At 43.7% G+C, this 16838-nt stretch overlaps 1 protein-coding gene across 3 annotated transcripts in view; it reads right to left on the reverse strand.

Annotated features, from left to right (window-relative positions):
* PANK1 (pantothenate kinase 1) overlaps positions 1-5068 on the reverse strand; it is a 37659-nt gene extending 32591 nt beyond the window's left edge. For 2 of the 3 annotated variants that reach the window (XR_006282551.1, XM_038411618.2), the window contains exon 1: positions 4743-5068. Coding sequence is in view for 2 of the 3 variants with exons in the window: in XM_038411618.2 (XP_038267546.1) it covers positions 4743-4932 (190 nt within the window). In the remaining variant the exon portion in view is untranslated. Of the gene's footprint in view, positions 1-4014; positions 4649-4742 lie in introns of those variants that run through there. The other variant, XM_038411620.2, reaches the window with a different exon arrangement.
* Between the last annotated feature and the right edge of the window lie 11770 nt (positions 5069-16838).

The raw sequence follows: 16838 nt of genomic DNA on the forward strand, positions 1-16838 counted from the left end.
CCCAGTCTTAGGATTTGTGATTGAGCAAGCTTCTGGAAGTGAGGAGGATCAAGCCAGGTCACGATTTCTTTAACTTTGCAGTCTTGTTGCATGTGCGATTCTACTTCTGCAGAAGGAGATACGGCATCTTTTCAACTCACAGGATGCAGAGCCCCAAAGCACCACATGTTTTTCGTTTGCTTACAACCACACTTATTTGCTAGACAGCTCTCTTCCCTCTGAATATTGAAACAGTTCTTCAGCATGCTGTTAGGGGACACTGTGCTGCCAGAAGAAAAGGAGTACTTGTGGCACCTTAGAGACTAACAAATTTATTAGAGCATAAGCTTAATACAGACTAACACGGCTGCTACTCTGAAACCTGTGCTGCCAGAGGTGTTTTCTTCCAATGAGATGCAGAAAAGAGATCCTGATCATTAGAAGATCCAAGAGCATTTTTGTGTAAAGGATGGAGCATTAAGGATGTCCTGAGTGACATCCAGGGAGTAATTCTGTCCTGCTTACTTTAAGTTCTCCCTGCCGCTTCAGTTGGAGACAAACAAACTTATCTAGTATTGCCGACAAAGAACACAGTTGCAACTTTCCACCCTACAGATGCCTGCATGTCACTGTGGGTAAATAAGCCCTGTATTTTTCAGGCAGCAACACATTTGGGAATAAAAGCGCTATATAAATCTATGCTGTGTGCACACGTACCTTGTACGTGAATGATTGCAACAATCTAACTACAAGTTGGTTCAAAAGCAATATATGCTACATGATGCTACAGCTTGAAACATTTAGAAATTACAGCTAGTGCATATTGCAGATGCCCTCCTATTAAGTAATGCTGCTTGCCAGGAGCACACATTCTCCGTGACAGAGTAAATGCCAACTGATTTTCAGGTATTGTTTCTGATCAGTACCCTTGAAAGGTTTGTCTTGGCTAAAAGTGGTTAAGTTTAGCACATGCTGGTTAACCTTGACCTAATTTGACCTTTTTCCTTGTGTATGCAGGATAACACCTTGAAGCATGATTTAGCTATCTGAGGTGTACACTAGGCGACCTATGTGGCTACACTACTATTTGATGGGGTTTGACACAGAAAGTTAGCTATGAAGACTATCCCAGATCATGTAAACATCTTGTCTTTCTAGGTGTCATAATTCCTTGCATTGCAAAGCACATCTGAAGAGGCTCATCAAGGGATAGCGTGGATGCTCTAAACAGTTGCAAAAACTTTACATAGTTATTTCATATAAATGAAACCTTTCTGAAAAGAGCTGTGAGGCAGGGTCCTAGGCTAGTTAGGAATATGCACAAGTGATCCAAAAAAAGAAAAGCCTACAATAGGTCACCAACAAATCATTCAGTGCAAGCTAAAATAAAACTATTCTTTTGGGGTGGCTGGGAGGGGATCCCCAAACAATTATAGAATCAATTCAAGAGCTTCACCCAAGTAGATAGCATATCCTCACTAGCAAACAGTTTTAGTTTCAAGTGAGAATCTTCCCCTCCTAAAATCCTGTATTTTCAGTCTTTATTCCTGTCTGTCATGTTTTGACAGACACCATACCAACAGATAATAAATGCCTCACTTATATGGATTTAGAATGCAATTATACCTGCAGTTTGACAACTTTTTCTTGTTGGTATACTAGGAAATGCTAATTTTCTTTCACAACATGGAAAGCAAGAATAGTGATCAATACTAAAAGATTTAGTGCAGTTACCACGTGCATTTTGCAATGTGCCCTTTAACACACACAAACATCTCCAAGCACCAATGTTAAACATCATACAAAACTAGAAAAACAGGATTTTCATTATTGTGCTCTACTCAGATCCTGTCAATGCTAAACTATTTTCTATATCTTTGCTCTCTGGTGAACAATATAAAACATGTTAAAATATACTATTCTCCTGGAAGTGTAAAACATAGCTGTAAATATACTTATGTACAAGATAGCCGTAAAACCCCCAAATTTACAGATGTTATTAAAGAAACTCATCTACTCACTTGAGCCTGAACTGAGTATACTGGCTGTTTGTTTCCCCATCAACTGGTGTCTTCAGTAGGACATGGCAAATCAATAATTGTATAATCTTTACTACTGAATTGTTTACCATGCTTCTGGTCCCTTTCAGAAAAAGGTTAAAGGAATTAAATTCCTTATTCCCTCTTATTTAAGAGATTAGGTGACTCCATAGAAATCTTATTTTGTTTCTTTCATAATACTCAGAATTATATTTTTAAACTTTGACACAATAGTGCAGACAGTGCTTAATAATATATAAATCAAGACTACCAAGGAAGTATGCTAGTCTGTGGTTTTGTTTCATTGCAGATCAAATATGCATTCTAGGTTTAATTAATTAATTAAATTAATTAATATTATAATAGTTTTAAAAGTAGATAGACTAATTCTTGTAAATGATTGTGATGTCATCATTCAACTCTTCCTTCTACCAAATGCAGAATAGAATGTATACTGGTACTGCAGAGGTTAAATAACTATTCAGTGCAGACAATCTTTTTTTATTATAAACAGTAAGTGGTGACATTTAGATATTAAGTTAAAATAAACAATTTACGTTAAAAAAGTTAGTTAATAAGTAATCTATGACATTGACTATAAACATGAAGTTGCAGCTCAACATATAGGTTATTTTTAACAATAAAACAGCTCTGTTCCTACAATTAGAGAGGAAGGGGTTTTCTTGGTTTTTAAATCTTTTCACTGTAAACTATTACTATCACTTGGCAAGTCAAGGAGGTGAACCACCACCACCACCACCAAGGATATAAACAACAAGTTTTTGTTGCACCTCATTAACTACCAGGTTTTTTAACCTACCAAAAAAAAAAAGTAAACTCCAATCCACTAAGCCTGTATTAAAATGAAGAACGAGGTCATCTTTGAAAGTGTTGGTTTAGCTTTAGCTCCTAACAAGTCTTTTTACACATTTGGTGAGAAGGGAACTTTAACAACAAAAACACCAAAAAACTCCAATGAAATCATATACTGTCAAAACAATACATCTCATGAAATCCAGAAGAAATCCAAGATATCAACACAGAAACTATTTTGAACATAGTTTAAACTTTATTATGTTTTGACACAGGGTATTTATGGTTCTAACTGTTTCTGATTACCTGCTCAGAATATGCTGAACTTTTAAAAACTCTATACAAAGTAGAAAGTGAACGATGTCATTAAATCTCAGTTCCAATCACTACAGCAAGCATGCAGAAAAGAGTACAGCTGTTTGTTCTCTAATGTCAATTCACAATTGGATTTACATATAAAGTTTTGGAATTAAATAGCTTTCTTTCATAATTAAATTTAGGTATTAAAAATCATGCATTACTAAGCAAATAGAGGAAATTATAAGTAATCAAGAAACACATTAATACTACAAATATTTTGAATACATTTTGGCTTGCAGCTTTAAAAGAAAATGTTTAGTGGGTAGTCAATTTACCAGTCCTTAAAAAACCAAATAACCAAAAAAACCTAGGCAATAATCACAAAGAACACACTTTACATACAAATTTCAGATAAAAAGAAAAGGAGTACTTGTGGCACCTTAGAGACTAACAAATTTATTAGAGCATAAGCTTTGGTGAGCTACAGCTCACTTCATCGGATGCAATCCGATGAAGTGAGCTGTAGCTCACCAAAGCTTATGCTCTAATAAATGTGTTAGTCTCTAAGGTGCCACAAGTACTCCTTTTCTTTTTGCGAATACAGACTAACACGGCTGCTACTCTGAAACCTGTCAAAAATTTCAGATAGTATCAGCAGTATGAATAAAAATGCTTCCAATAAAGCAGACAAATCAAATGTTTAATTTCTGGATGAACTGTTCTTCCTTTTACAGACAACATATACAAGTACAATATTATTCCTATGCAAAAGTGGTTTACATTTCCATTTTTTTTTTCCAGATATGAAATATGAAAAAACAGCAATAAAACATTAACACGTCTACTAATGACCTTAATTCCGATGTCCCTCTCATTTACTTACAATGGTTCTTAGCAATTATGAACTTCATTGGAATGTTTAAGTCACAGAGGACCATGTCGACAGCTAAATTAATGACTGATTCAAGGTGTCTCCGACTGAAAATCCAAGGCTATATCATCTGCAAGTTTACAACCCAAGGTGTCGGAACTGTAAGCCTTTTTTTAACAAGGTCACATTTATGCCGGCTGTAAATCAGAAAATCTCTCATTTTAGCTTTCAGCACACAGCAATTTAGAACCCAATCCACAAACCCACTACCTTCCAGCTTCCTCATTGGTCAATCGCCGACCCAGCCCACATGCTGTCAGTAGGTGTGTCCCCAAAACACAGTTTTATTGGCTGAAATAAGATGGTATTTAATGGACTGATTTTGCCGTGTTGGGGGGGGGGGAGGGGGGCTGTCATTCACACTGCGGAGTTCCTCAGCACGCTCACCGAGCTGACGAAAGTGGGGAAAACGGGCGCCCCCCCCCCGCAGCTGGCCTTAGAAAATCCCTGACCTAAAACAGTGAAACAGACACAGACACAGAGGACTTGGACTCGTTTAGAGGCAAAGTCCTCGTTCTCCGGGAGGAGGTCACACGGGACCCCCTTTTCCCCTAAAAGGCTCCCAGGCGCTTGGGGACCTCTGTGTAACAAGCCCTTCTCCCCGCGCCGGCGGAGCAAGGAGCGGGCGAGGCAGCGCTGCGGGGTGTGTGGAGGGCGAGCCCAGCGCATGCATCACTTACGCGGCCTGTTCCGCCTGCCCGAGTCCAGCCGTCTCCGCAGCCGGCATTTCTTGGCCGGCGAGCCGTGGCCGGGCACCGGCGGCTCCTGGCGCGGCGGCGGGTGGAAGCCGTTGTGCAGCAGCCCGTTGAGCAGCGAGCCGGAGGAGGAGGAGGCGGCTGCGGCAGGCTGGGCTCGGGGCCGCTCCCCCATGGCGGCGGCGGCCTCGCTCTTTTGTCTCCGCGCTGCGGAGCCTCAGCACCCGCAGCACATGCTGCTCCCGTCCCCGCCGCAACCTGCTCTGGACGCGGCGCCGCCGCCGCCGCCCGCCCCCCGGCCTCCTGCCGGCAGCGCGCGGCGCAGGCGCCCTCCCGCCCGCTGCCGGGAGGGAGCGCCCCGGGCTCCGCGCCGCCGCTGCCGTGCGCGTTCCCTGTGCGCGCGCGGCGCGTTCGGGCGGGGCGGGCTGAGCCCCCGGCCCTGCCTGGGTCTGCTGTCAGCCCCGCCTCCGCAGCCCCGGCACCTCGGGGCTGTGCGGCGTGTCCGGGGTTGCCGCTCTGTACGCGGGGGGGAGGGGCGGCTCAGCCCTCCGCCGCCCCGGCGTGTTGGCCCTGTGCACGTGCACGTGTGTGTGTGTGTGCGCGCGCGCCGTCCCTGTGCTGTTTGTCTGGCTTCGCTTGTGGGCTCGTGTTTTCTGGCTCTCTTCACCGAGGCTCTGTTTCTCCGGCTGCCTGGTGTCTCTGTCGCGCGCAGTGCGGGGGCGCCAGGTTTGTATAATTTTTGGGGGTGCCCCGAACGGGTCCAAGCAGCGTTGTCCCGTCCCTAGGACGGACCCCGCGCTTTGGGGGACCCTGCGCTTCAGGGAGACGCGGGGTCCAAACAGAGCCACCCCATCCACAGGCCGGACAGTGGCTACCGCCCCGGGCCCCGTGCTTCAGGGGGACATCGGGTCCCGGGTGGCCTGGAGGGTTAGCGGGGGGCTGGTGCCAGCAGCAGTAAGTAACCCGGCCCCAGCGTCGCTCGGGGGAGGAGGAAAAAGCCAGCAAGGGTCGGGGGGTTGGGGGAAGGGGCGGAATGGGGGCAGGCTGGGACCAGATCGCTGCTGCGGGCACCAGGCACCCCACTAACCCCTACAAGCTGCCCTAAACCCCAGGCCCCCCGTGCTTCAGGGGAACGCAGGGTCCAAGCAGAGCCATCTTGTCCATAGGACGGACCAGGGCAACTGCCCCGGGCCCCACGCTTCAGGGGGATGCGGGGTCCAGGGTGGCCTGGGGGGTTAGCGGGGACCCCGGGGCCTGCAGCAGTGAGCAACCCGGCCCCAGTCTGCCCCCTTCCTGCCCCTATTCCACCCCCCACCCCTGCCTTTTTCCAGCTTCTGCCCCTTTCCCTGAGTGATGCCAGCGGGCTGGGACTGGGTCACTTGCTGCTGTTGGCGCCAGGCCCCGCATTAACCCCCCAGGCCGCCCTGGACCCTTACCCGAAGCGTGGTAAGTCCAAACATTGGTGGAGCTGGGCCCACGTTCCTAAATATTGGTGAAGCAGAGGCACCACAGGCCCATATAACTTGCCACCTATCATGTAGCGTACATATGTACACACCTATGTGAGTGGCTTGGGTATGGAGTGCTGTGAAGATGCATCCACTGCCTCTGCATGTCTATAAATGCAGGATTTCTATGCGTGCTTTGTGCTTCATGGAGAGTTGTGTATCTGCATGAATGATCTGTTTTGTTGTTTTTGTGTGTTACATCATTGTCAAAAGTGTCTACTCAGGCCTTCAGTACATGTGATCTCATGCCTTTCTGGTTTGTTGGCTTTCACTACAAGTCTTTGACAATCCTTTTGTGAGTCAGATATTTTATCTGGCCTCTAAACAGTCCAAGTGCAAAACCAGATTTACTGAATGAAATGTTATTAAATGATAAAGTGCATTAACGTAATGAAATGCATATAAAATTAGGTGAACTGCATGGTACCTGCTATTGAGTATTTGAAAATCACCATAACTGAAACACTTTACAACAAGCATGTTCTGGGTATTGGTTCTTTCCTTCCTAAATGTGGTTTTCACCCTGCAGATACATTACTGATTTTCTCATAGGATGCCTGTAGATCACTTGGTGCTGGCTCCCTATATCCAGCTGCTATTACAGGTTTCCAGGCTCTTGTAAAGCAGTGGGAAAGAAAGAAGAGAGAGACTAGTTGCCTCCAGTAGGGGTTCTTGCTCAAGTAGAAAACACATTACACAGCTTCTTTCTTGCACTATCAGAAGCCAGAATGAATGGCCAGGGAATTCTGTTCAGGGGAATAGAGGACTAGGCTACAGCAAATTCATGCAACAGGGCAGAGTAGGGGAGAAAGAAACAATACAACTGAGAGTGCGAGATTCAGATAAAAAGGTGACAGTACTTTTGGGAGAAATGCACTGAGCACTTACCATTTTAAAGATGATTAAAGTACCTACATACTTTTGTGATATTTTATTGCTGTACGTGCAATTGGGATGCTGTGCAGTTATAAACAGGACTACTGTTAACAGGCTGGGAAGGGATGGGGTCTGTAAAACAATTCCTGGATTAAGATCTGGTCAGCACTATGATAATTTGAGAATCCCTGCCTTGCTATATTGTATCTAAACTAAAAGCCAGACCACTGCATCCTGAATTGTGATTTGGCAACCATCAGACCACGTGTGGTCCATGGAGAGTTGGCTCTTTAGCGTGCTGGCTTTTCTTCTTGATGCCATCTGCTACTGTATGTTATATAAAGCTAAGGTACATTAAATACTTTCCTAATATTATTTTCCCCATGTAAATTGCTGCAGGTGCCACAAAAGTGCTACACAATTGCACATGAAGGGAGGTGGACTCTGTAGTTTTGAATAGAGAAGGGTCTATGAAAAACTGTGCCTGTAAGATGTGGTCCTTGCTATTAAAGTATAGATTAATCAAGATAACAAAAACCACAACTGTAAACAAACAAAAAATACTATTCCAAAATGCAGAAAATGTCCTGAGACAAAGAGAAGGGCGTGATGTCAAAGATGATCCAGCTGACTCATTAATATGATTTAAGTGCCTAATAGAGTGTGGAGGAATAGACTCACTTTTTCATGTGTGAAACAGTTTTGAATTAAGTTTTATACTCGGGCTGTCGATTAATTGCAGTTAACTCAAGCAATTAATGCAAAACAAATTAACTAGATTAAAGAAATTAGCCACAATTAATCAGTTTTAATCACTCTGCTAAACAATAGAATACCAATTTACATTTATTATACATTTTTTGGATGTTTTTCCACATTTTCAAATATATTGATTTCAATTACAACACAGAATACAAAGTGTACAGTGCTTGCTTTATATTATTATTTTTATTACACATTTGCACTTCAAAAAAGATAAAAGAAATAGTATTTTTCAATTCACCTCATACAAGCTCTATAGTGCAATCTCTTTATCATGAAAGTGCAACTTACAAATGTAGAATTTTGTTTTATGTAACTGCACTCAAAAACAAAACCATGTAAAACTTCAGAGCTTACAAGTTTATGGACTTATCCATTCAGTGCTGCCTGTTTCTTATTTACAATGTCACCTGAAAGTGAGAACAGGCATTCACGTGGCACTGTTGTAGCTTGTGTTGCAAGGTTTTTATGTGCCAGATATGCTAAGCATTTGCATGCCCATCCATATTTCGACCACCATTTCAAAGACTTACATATGTGGGTAGTCCCACTGAAGCTTATAGGACTAGTCAAGTGCATAAAGTTAAGCAGGTTGTAAGTCTTTGCAAGATTACTGTCTAGTATAACAGACATATCAATTCTTTGTCTGTCCTTCAAAGGCATATCTGAATCTCAGAAGTCAAAGTAATCCCCCAAATCCACCCCTTCACTGTGCTTAATGTTGGCTCCTCATTAGCATCTGCTGTTGAAATAAAATGTGGCAAATTTATTAATTAAATAAGCAGAGCTGGACAGGAAATGGTTTACTTGACTCATAATTTTTTTTCTCTCTCTCACCAACAGATGTTGGTCCAATAAAGATATTACCTCACTCACCTTATCTCGCTACACCTAGCACACCACTTTCATTATATTTATCCATAAATGTCATATGAGTTCTCTAATAAAAGCTTATGTCAGTGATCCTCACAATCACTGCAAGATGTATGTTTAAGGATTTGTGTACATGTACTAGAAATATGTTCTAAAGTCTGTCACCAGCCAAAGAGAAAAACAGGTGACTTCCAGACAGGAAGTGTCTCCGTCAAAATGTAAATTAAACATTGTAAGCCATCTCAATGGGAGCCTTATTTACATACTGAGTCAGGACTCAGAGGAAAATGTAGAACTGATCAATGAAATTGTTTTTAATTGTTCACTTTATTAATATAACTTCATAAGTAAAGTTTTATGAATGAAACCATTCATTCATAAAACCAGGTACCCCAATAACTGGCTAATTGAGTTTCACTTTCAACCCAATTGCTGCTTAAATCGCTGAAATTTATACGGTTTCAACATTGTAAATTCTGCTCACTGTTTGCCATTCGTTATACTTGTCTATATTGTAACTTCTGTTCACTGTTTGCCATTCCTTACACTTGTCCATATTGTAACTCCATTTTAACTTGTCCCAAACTCCATTTTAAAATGCTCACTCCATTTTGTAAAAGCTTGCTGCAACCTTCATTTTTGCAAAACTCTGCTGTAATCTTAATAGTTTAGTTTAGATGTGTGAATGAGGTATGGATGGATGGTGGAATCAACCTCCAGCCTCAGCCTGTCCTGATGAAGTAAAGTGTAAACATCCAACTGCTGAAGATGCAGACAACAGCCTTGACAAAGTAAGAGGAGTCCACCCTCAAAAGAAAAGAACAAAAGTACAATTGAAGAAACATTTGAAAGTCATGTCTCCCAATTGACGGGAGATCAATCACACTGAACCTAGAGGCAGCATGACTCAGGAAGACCTATAGACTCTGGATGCAAACTAAAGCCTACAAAAAGGATGGGTGAGATGGAAGATTTTGGAGGGTAACATTCTGCTGCCAACATGGAAGGGCATTGGTGCATGCCCAACAGAGACCCAGCTCTTCCTTGTGCCCAGCTTTCCTGGCCAGTTAGCTGCCACAAGCAAAGAACCTAAGCCATGAAATCAAGCTACGTTAAGGACTGGTAACTATATAGCAGCTGCAGAACCTGTGTGTCTGTGTATGAACGAACGTGTGAATGAATGTGAAACTGAATGAAATGTTATAGCTATAACTGACTGCCTACTATGATTCTTTCTGTATTCACAATAAATGTGACATTTTGTCTTATTAAAGGGGATAAGATCCTGCTGGTTTTTATTTTATTGGTATAACAAAAGGAGCACACTGGAGAATGAACCACAGGGGGTTTCCCTGTCTCGGGGGGGGGGGCAGACAATGAACTTTGGGGAATATAAGGGAAAAGCAAAAGGACACCCTTTTATTCTGCATCTGAGGAAATAATCAGGCAGTGCAATTACATTCATGAAAACAGGATCCCAGCCTGCCCTGGTGGGAAGCACTGTATAGGACATTTGGGTGAGAGAGAGACTTCCTGATACAGAAAGTTAGACTGTTCAGTCACACCTCTGGAACGTGTGTTATGATTGTTTTATATGTAAACTTTCCACTTCCATTGTTTACTGACTAGCTCTTAAATCTTAAACTTTGATAGTAAACGTGTGATTGTTTTCACTATAAACATAACTCAGTGCTGTGGTGTTATACAAGAAGCTGATCCTGTGTTGAATCAAACAAGCTGGTGGATATACTGTTCCTCGGTGTCAGAGGGTCCACACAGGATTCCACCTCCTGCCAAATAAAGAGTCCCAACACCTTCTTTGGTGCTTCACCCTTGTGTCTTTATTTACAGTGCAATTGTGTAGTCCCTTTTATTCCCCCAACAGCTATCCCCATTCAGCCCCTTCCTAGGGTCTCCTAGCCCATGAGGCTCCTTGTCTTTGGTAAGAAGACAAAGCAGTAAGCCTCCTATCCCCCTCACAAGCTAGCCTCCTGACTGGGCTTTCTCCAGGGCTTTTATAGCCCTTCCCTTCCTCAGCCCAGCTGCCGCTATTTACAAGTCATTGCTGTGAGCCGGCCCTCGTTAAGGCCTGCAGCTGGGCTCTCTGTTGGCTGCCTGAGCCCCTGCACCTGGCTTCCCTACCAGAAAGCAGGGCTTAGCCAGCATTTTGGCAGGGTATTCAAGGGGTTTTACCCCTGCCCTGCCACACTCTGGTATAACTGTGAGTGTTCAGTGGATAAGGGGCTAAACAGTACAGGGCTGGGGTGGGCAAACTTTTTGGCCCAAGGGCCACTTTGGGGTTGCCAAACTGTATGGAGGGCCAAGTAGGGAAGGCCGTGCCTCCCCGAACAGCTTGGCCCCCTCCCCCTTCACACCCCCGACCATCTCTTCAGAACCTCTGACCCATCCAACCCCCTTGCTCCTTATCCTCTGACTGCCCCTCCTGGGACCCCCCACCCCAACCGCCCCCCTGGGACCTCATCCCCATCCTCATCCTCCCTGTCCTCTGGCTGTCCTGACCCTGTCCACACTCCTGCCTCCTGACTGGCCCCCCTGGGACTCTGATGCTTATCCAACCCACCCTGTTCCCCATCCCCTGACCACGTCCCCCCTGAACCTCCGCCCCATCCAACTGCCTTCTGCTCCCTGTCCCGACTGCCCCCCAGGACTCCCTGCCCGTTATCCAACCCTCCCCCCTCCCCTTTACCATGCTGCTCAAAGTTGGAGCCAGCTGGAGCAAGCCGTGCTGCCCACGTAGCTTCAGGGGAGGGGGGACAGCAGGGGAGGGGCCGGGGGCTAGCCTCCCTGGCTGGGAGCTCAAGGGCGGGGATGGACAGTCCCATGGGCCATGGTTTTCCCACCTCTGGTACAGGGGAACTTGAAAGGGGCTTGGGGACTGAGTACACCTATTGTTAACCTGCAAGGCAAAGTAAGGACTGGAATTGCCCTGAGGCAGGGGCGGGCAAACTTTTTGGCCTAAGGGCCACATCGGGTTTCTGAAATTGTATGGAGGGCCAGTTAGGGGAGGCTGTGCCTCCCCAAATAGCCAGGCGTGTCCCAGCCCCTGACCCCACTGCTGCTTGCCCCCTGATGGCCCCCCAGGACTTCTGCCCCATCCAACCCCCCGTTCCCTGACTCCCCCCAGAGGCTCCCACCCCGACTGCCCCCTGCTGCCCCATCCAACGACCCCTTCTCCCTGTCCCAACTACGCACCGGAACCCCTTCCCCTGACTGTCCCCGGCAATCCGCCCATCCAACCCCACCTCTCCTTCCTGATTGTCCCGTTCGGGACTCCTGCCCCCATTCAACCCCTCTGTTTCCTGCCCTCTGACCGCCCCGCCCCCTATCCACACCCCCGCTCCCAGACCACAACCACAAACTCCCCTGTCCTCTATCCAACCCTCCCTGCCCCTTTACCGTGCTGCCTGGAGCACTGGTGGCTGGTGGCACTACAGCCGCACTGCCCGGCTGGAACCAGCCACACCACCGCGCAGCATAGAGCACTGGGTCAGGCCGGGCTCTGCCCCAGCTCTCAGCCCCGCCACCCAGAGCATTGTGCCGGCAGCGCAGTGAGCTGAGGCTGAGGGGGAACAGCAAGGGAGGGGCTGGGGGCTAGCCTCCTGGGCAAGGAGCTCAGGGGCCGGGCAGGAGGGTCCCATGGGCCGGATGTGGATCACTGGCAGTAGTTTGCCCACCTCTTCCCTAAGGAGATGGTTTGGGTGGCAAATATACTGGAGTTAAGAACAAACAAGTTTTCCTCTTGCTGGAGGCAGGGCGGTAACAAGCTGACTCCCAGTCCTGGTACTCAAAGCAAATCCTGCGAATATATAAAGTTTTATCTTTTGAGTATGGGGAAAGGGGTGACCTTACTAAGTGTTTAGTAAGATTTTACTCAGGCAAACTCCCAATGGGTTTTGAACAGCAATCAGCTTGACCAGATGGAGCCAAAAACTTAGTTTCTGCATCCCTGATAATTGCAGGTTTGCAGTGGGTTGGACAGGGAGAGGCAAACCAATAGGTAACTTGGTCCTAAATCTCCTTAGGACTTTTAAATCAGCACTTTGAATTTCACCTAGAGGGAGAATGACAGCCAGGGGAGAGCACAGGTGCAATTTATTCTCACCAGTCCATCCTACTCATCAATCATTCAGCCAGATTCTGCATTAACCACAATTTCCAAGCGGTCTTCACAGTTATCCTCAGGAAGAGTGGCAGTAGTTTAGCCTAGAGGTAACAAAGGTGTCAACTGCTATCACTATCATCTTTATCTGTACTGTGAAGATTAAGCATGCAGTGGTCATGCACTCTAAAGATTTTGAACCTATGTATTTAAAAGCTTCTGCTAACAATGCCTGTTCATGTATGCCTGACTGAAAGCATTGGACAACACATTCAAATTGTCTTCTGTGGCAAAGCTTGGATTCTTCTTACAAATCACTTTGCCCCTGCCCTGTTTTAGCTCTGGTTTTATTAGGGGTCTATTACAAAAGTGGGTGGGTGAGGTTCCATGACCTGCGATGTGCAGGAGGTCAGACTAGATGATCATGATGGTCCCTTCTGGTCTATGAGAAGTGGCAGTGTACTGCTGCTAATCTTCTGTAACTACCAACTGAAATATTTCAAAAGCAGCTGGAAATGCACATGAATGTCACAACTCACAGGTTAAGAAATGCTACTAGTCATCAGAAAAATAATTGAACTGCTACCAGAGCATTTGGTGAAGTGCATGTGGGCTTAGAAGAGGTTAAATCCTCCCCCCCCATTTCAGTTTGGCAAATTCACTAAAGAAAATAATAGTCTTTGCTCCTTGCTTGTCGTTATTTTAAGGAAGATTACATTCATCACTGTGCAAGACAACATTTCTAGGTTTGTTTTAATGGATGAACATGATTAGCTGTTTTTAAATTCAGCATTCTTACAGAGTTCATCATAAAACTGGTAGTGATGAACTGGCACTTTCAAAGCAAACCTGTTTAGAGGACATCACCCTAGCAAATTTAATGACATTGATGGTTAAGATAGACCATTTCCTACCCACTCCATTTTAGAAACCAGCTATTGCAGACTTGAGGAGGGCTAGATCATTAGTTTGGCTGTGCCTATCATTAGCTTGGCTGTGTTGTCACTTTGATTTGCATTACTTTACATTCACGTTGAGGCTAACTTTGTAGTCCTTACTCAATGCTTAATCAGACAAATTTCCATTGTTTTTAATAAAAAGAAAAGAAGTACTTGTGGCACCTTAGAGACTAACAAATTTATTAGAGCATAAGCTTTCGTGAGCTACAGCTCACTTCATCGGATGCATTTGGTGGAAAAAACAGAGGAGAGATTTATATACACACACACAGAGAACATGAAACAATGGGTTTATCATACACACTGTAAGGAGAGTGATCACTTAAGATAAGCCATCACCAACAGCAGGGGGGGGGAAGGAGGAAAACCTTTCATGGTGACAAGCAGGTAGGCTAATTCCAGCAGTTAACAAGAATATCAGAGGAACAGTGGGGGGTGGGGTGGGAGGGAGAAATACCATGGGGAAATAGTTTTACTTTGTGTAATGACTCATCCATTCCCAGTCTCTATTCAAGCCTAAGTTAATTGTATCCAGTTTGCAAATTAATTCCAATTCAGCAGTCTCTCGTTGGAGTCTGTTTTTGAAGCTTTTTTGTTGAAGTATAGCCACTCTTAGGTCTGTGATCGAGTGACCAGAGAGATTGAAGTGTTCTCCAACTGGTTTTTGAATGTTATAATTCTTGACGTCTGATTTGTGTCCATTCATTCTTTTACGTAGAGACTGTCCAGTTTGGCCAATGTACATGGCAGAGGGGCATTGCTGGCACATGATGGCATATATCACATTGGTAGATGCGCAGGATAAAGCGATTGCACTACAGTACTTGTATGAAGTTAATTTAAAAATACTATTTCTTTTGTTTATCTTTTTTACAGTGCAAATATGTGTAATAAAAAATAATATAAAGTGAGCACTGTACACTTTGTATTCTAGGTTGTAACTGAAATCAATATATTTGAAAATATAGTAAAACATCCAAAATATTTAAATAAATGGTATTCTATTATTGTTTAACAGTGCAATTAAAACTGCAATAAGCGGATTTGTTTAAATCTCACAATTAATTACAATTAATTTTTTTAATCGTTTGACAGCCCTAATATAAAGTGAACATTTTAGTGAATAGTACAGCTCAATATATACTCTATGTAATTAGCAAGAGTTTCTTTCTCTTTAAAAAAATAAAAATAAGAGAGAGAGAGAGAGAATTTCCAGACATTAGTGTTTCACTGATTAAGTGTTGGGGACAAAAAAAGAAACACCTAGATACAGACTTCTTTCTCATCACTAGGCACACGCTAAAAATACGTTCAAGGACCTCTCCTGCATATATGACAACTTGCACTTTTATTCTGAGAAAATCAATTTTTAAGTCACACTCTTCTTTCTAAGACTCCTAGAATAAAATGTAAATTATTCTGTAATACAATAGGGATCACTGAACCTATTGTGAAAAAAAGTTCTCTTGAACATACTGTGTCTAGTGCTAACTTTTCACTTTATTCTTTATGTTCCTAGGAACAATCAGATTTCTGGAGCTCCTAGCTCTGAATAGTGCTGGCAAACTTTTAATTATGTTACACTGAGAGACTTACTTTATTTTTTCATGGAACTTGGAAACAGAGGTAATAGAATTATTTGTAGTCAACCACTGTAAGCAACGGCATTATGTCTCCTCAGTGCAACAAAAAGAAAGCATAAAATATAATTTGTTGTTTTAAAGTTCTCTCTGTGCCCACTGAAAAAAATTTTATTGTCCTATCACATCACAAGCTCTAATTAATCACAATAATACATACCAAGACAAATACTTTCTTCTGGCTGGTTGTTCTGTCTAGGGATACTGGGCAACAATTTCGTTTTCTTTTTCTGGCCCATTTATAAAATACTCCCATTGCCAAGGTTTCAAGGCACACAGTTGTTGTTTTTTTAAATACACCATCTCATTTTAATGAGGAAATAAAAAAGAGAGAGAGAGAGAGAAAAAATAAATACCCTTCATATAAAGGCTTGAGAAAATGATTGGAGCTTAGTGACCACTATATTAATGATTAAGAGTAACAGAGTATCATAATGTCTTACTAGGCATTATGACAGGTTTCAGAGTAGCAGCCGTGTTAGTCTGTATTCGCAAAAAGAAAAGGAGTACTTGTGGCACCTTAGAGACTAACAAATTTATTAGAGCATAAGCTTTCGTGAGCTACAGCTCACTTCATCGGATGCATTTGTTAGTCTCTAAGGTGCCACAAGTACTCCTTTTCTTTAGGCATTATGAGTAAACCACCAGATGCACATTTTCCCTTAGAGAAATCTGAAACCTAGCTAGTTTCTCTGTTGATGACCTTTTCCTTGAAGGAAGAAATGGCAAGTTCTGATCTCTATCTGAAGAAGCTCTGACCATAAAGTCTCTTCACCTCTTCGATCACAAAATCCAGCCTAAACACAAGATCCAGAATGTGCCCACCTATATATGTATAAAGCCAGCAGAAGGAAATAGGCCCACAATTGATATGGTGGCCAGGACATCCTGAGCCAATCAAGAAGAGCCATTGTTGGTTTTATGGTCTCTACAGTATAACTATGCCAGTCTTCATTCCTCATGTCCCTACCAGGGGTGCTGGAACAATATGTATAGTGAGGGTGCTGAGAGATATTGAACCAAACTGTAAACCCTGTATATGATGAATACCACTTCAAGCCAGGGTATCCGGAAGCACCCCCACACCCATAGTTCCAGCACCTATGGTCCCTACCCCCGGTCACTTAAACAAAATGAACACATACCAACAAATCAGTTTTTGGAGTGGACTACCTCCTGCATATCAAAACAGATGAAAATAACCTGGGTTTAAAACAACACTGTTGTTAGTAGGGGTTAGTTTCCCAGATCAAGGAGAGAAAACACTGTTTTCTGACACCACATAGACAATATTGGAGATTAGCTTCCTAGGTAATCTAGTGTAGTTTTATAAAACAATTTTC

Source organism: Dermochelys coriacea, chromosome 7 (genome assembly GCF_009764565.3).
Source record: "Dermochelys coriacea isolate rDerCor1 chromosome 7, rDerCor1.pri.v4, whole genome shotgun sequence".
NCBI lineage: Eukaryota > Metazoa > Chordata > Testudines > Dermochelyidae > Dermochelys > Dermochelys coriacea.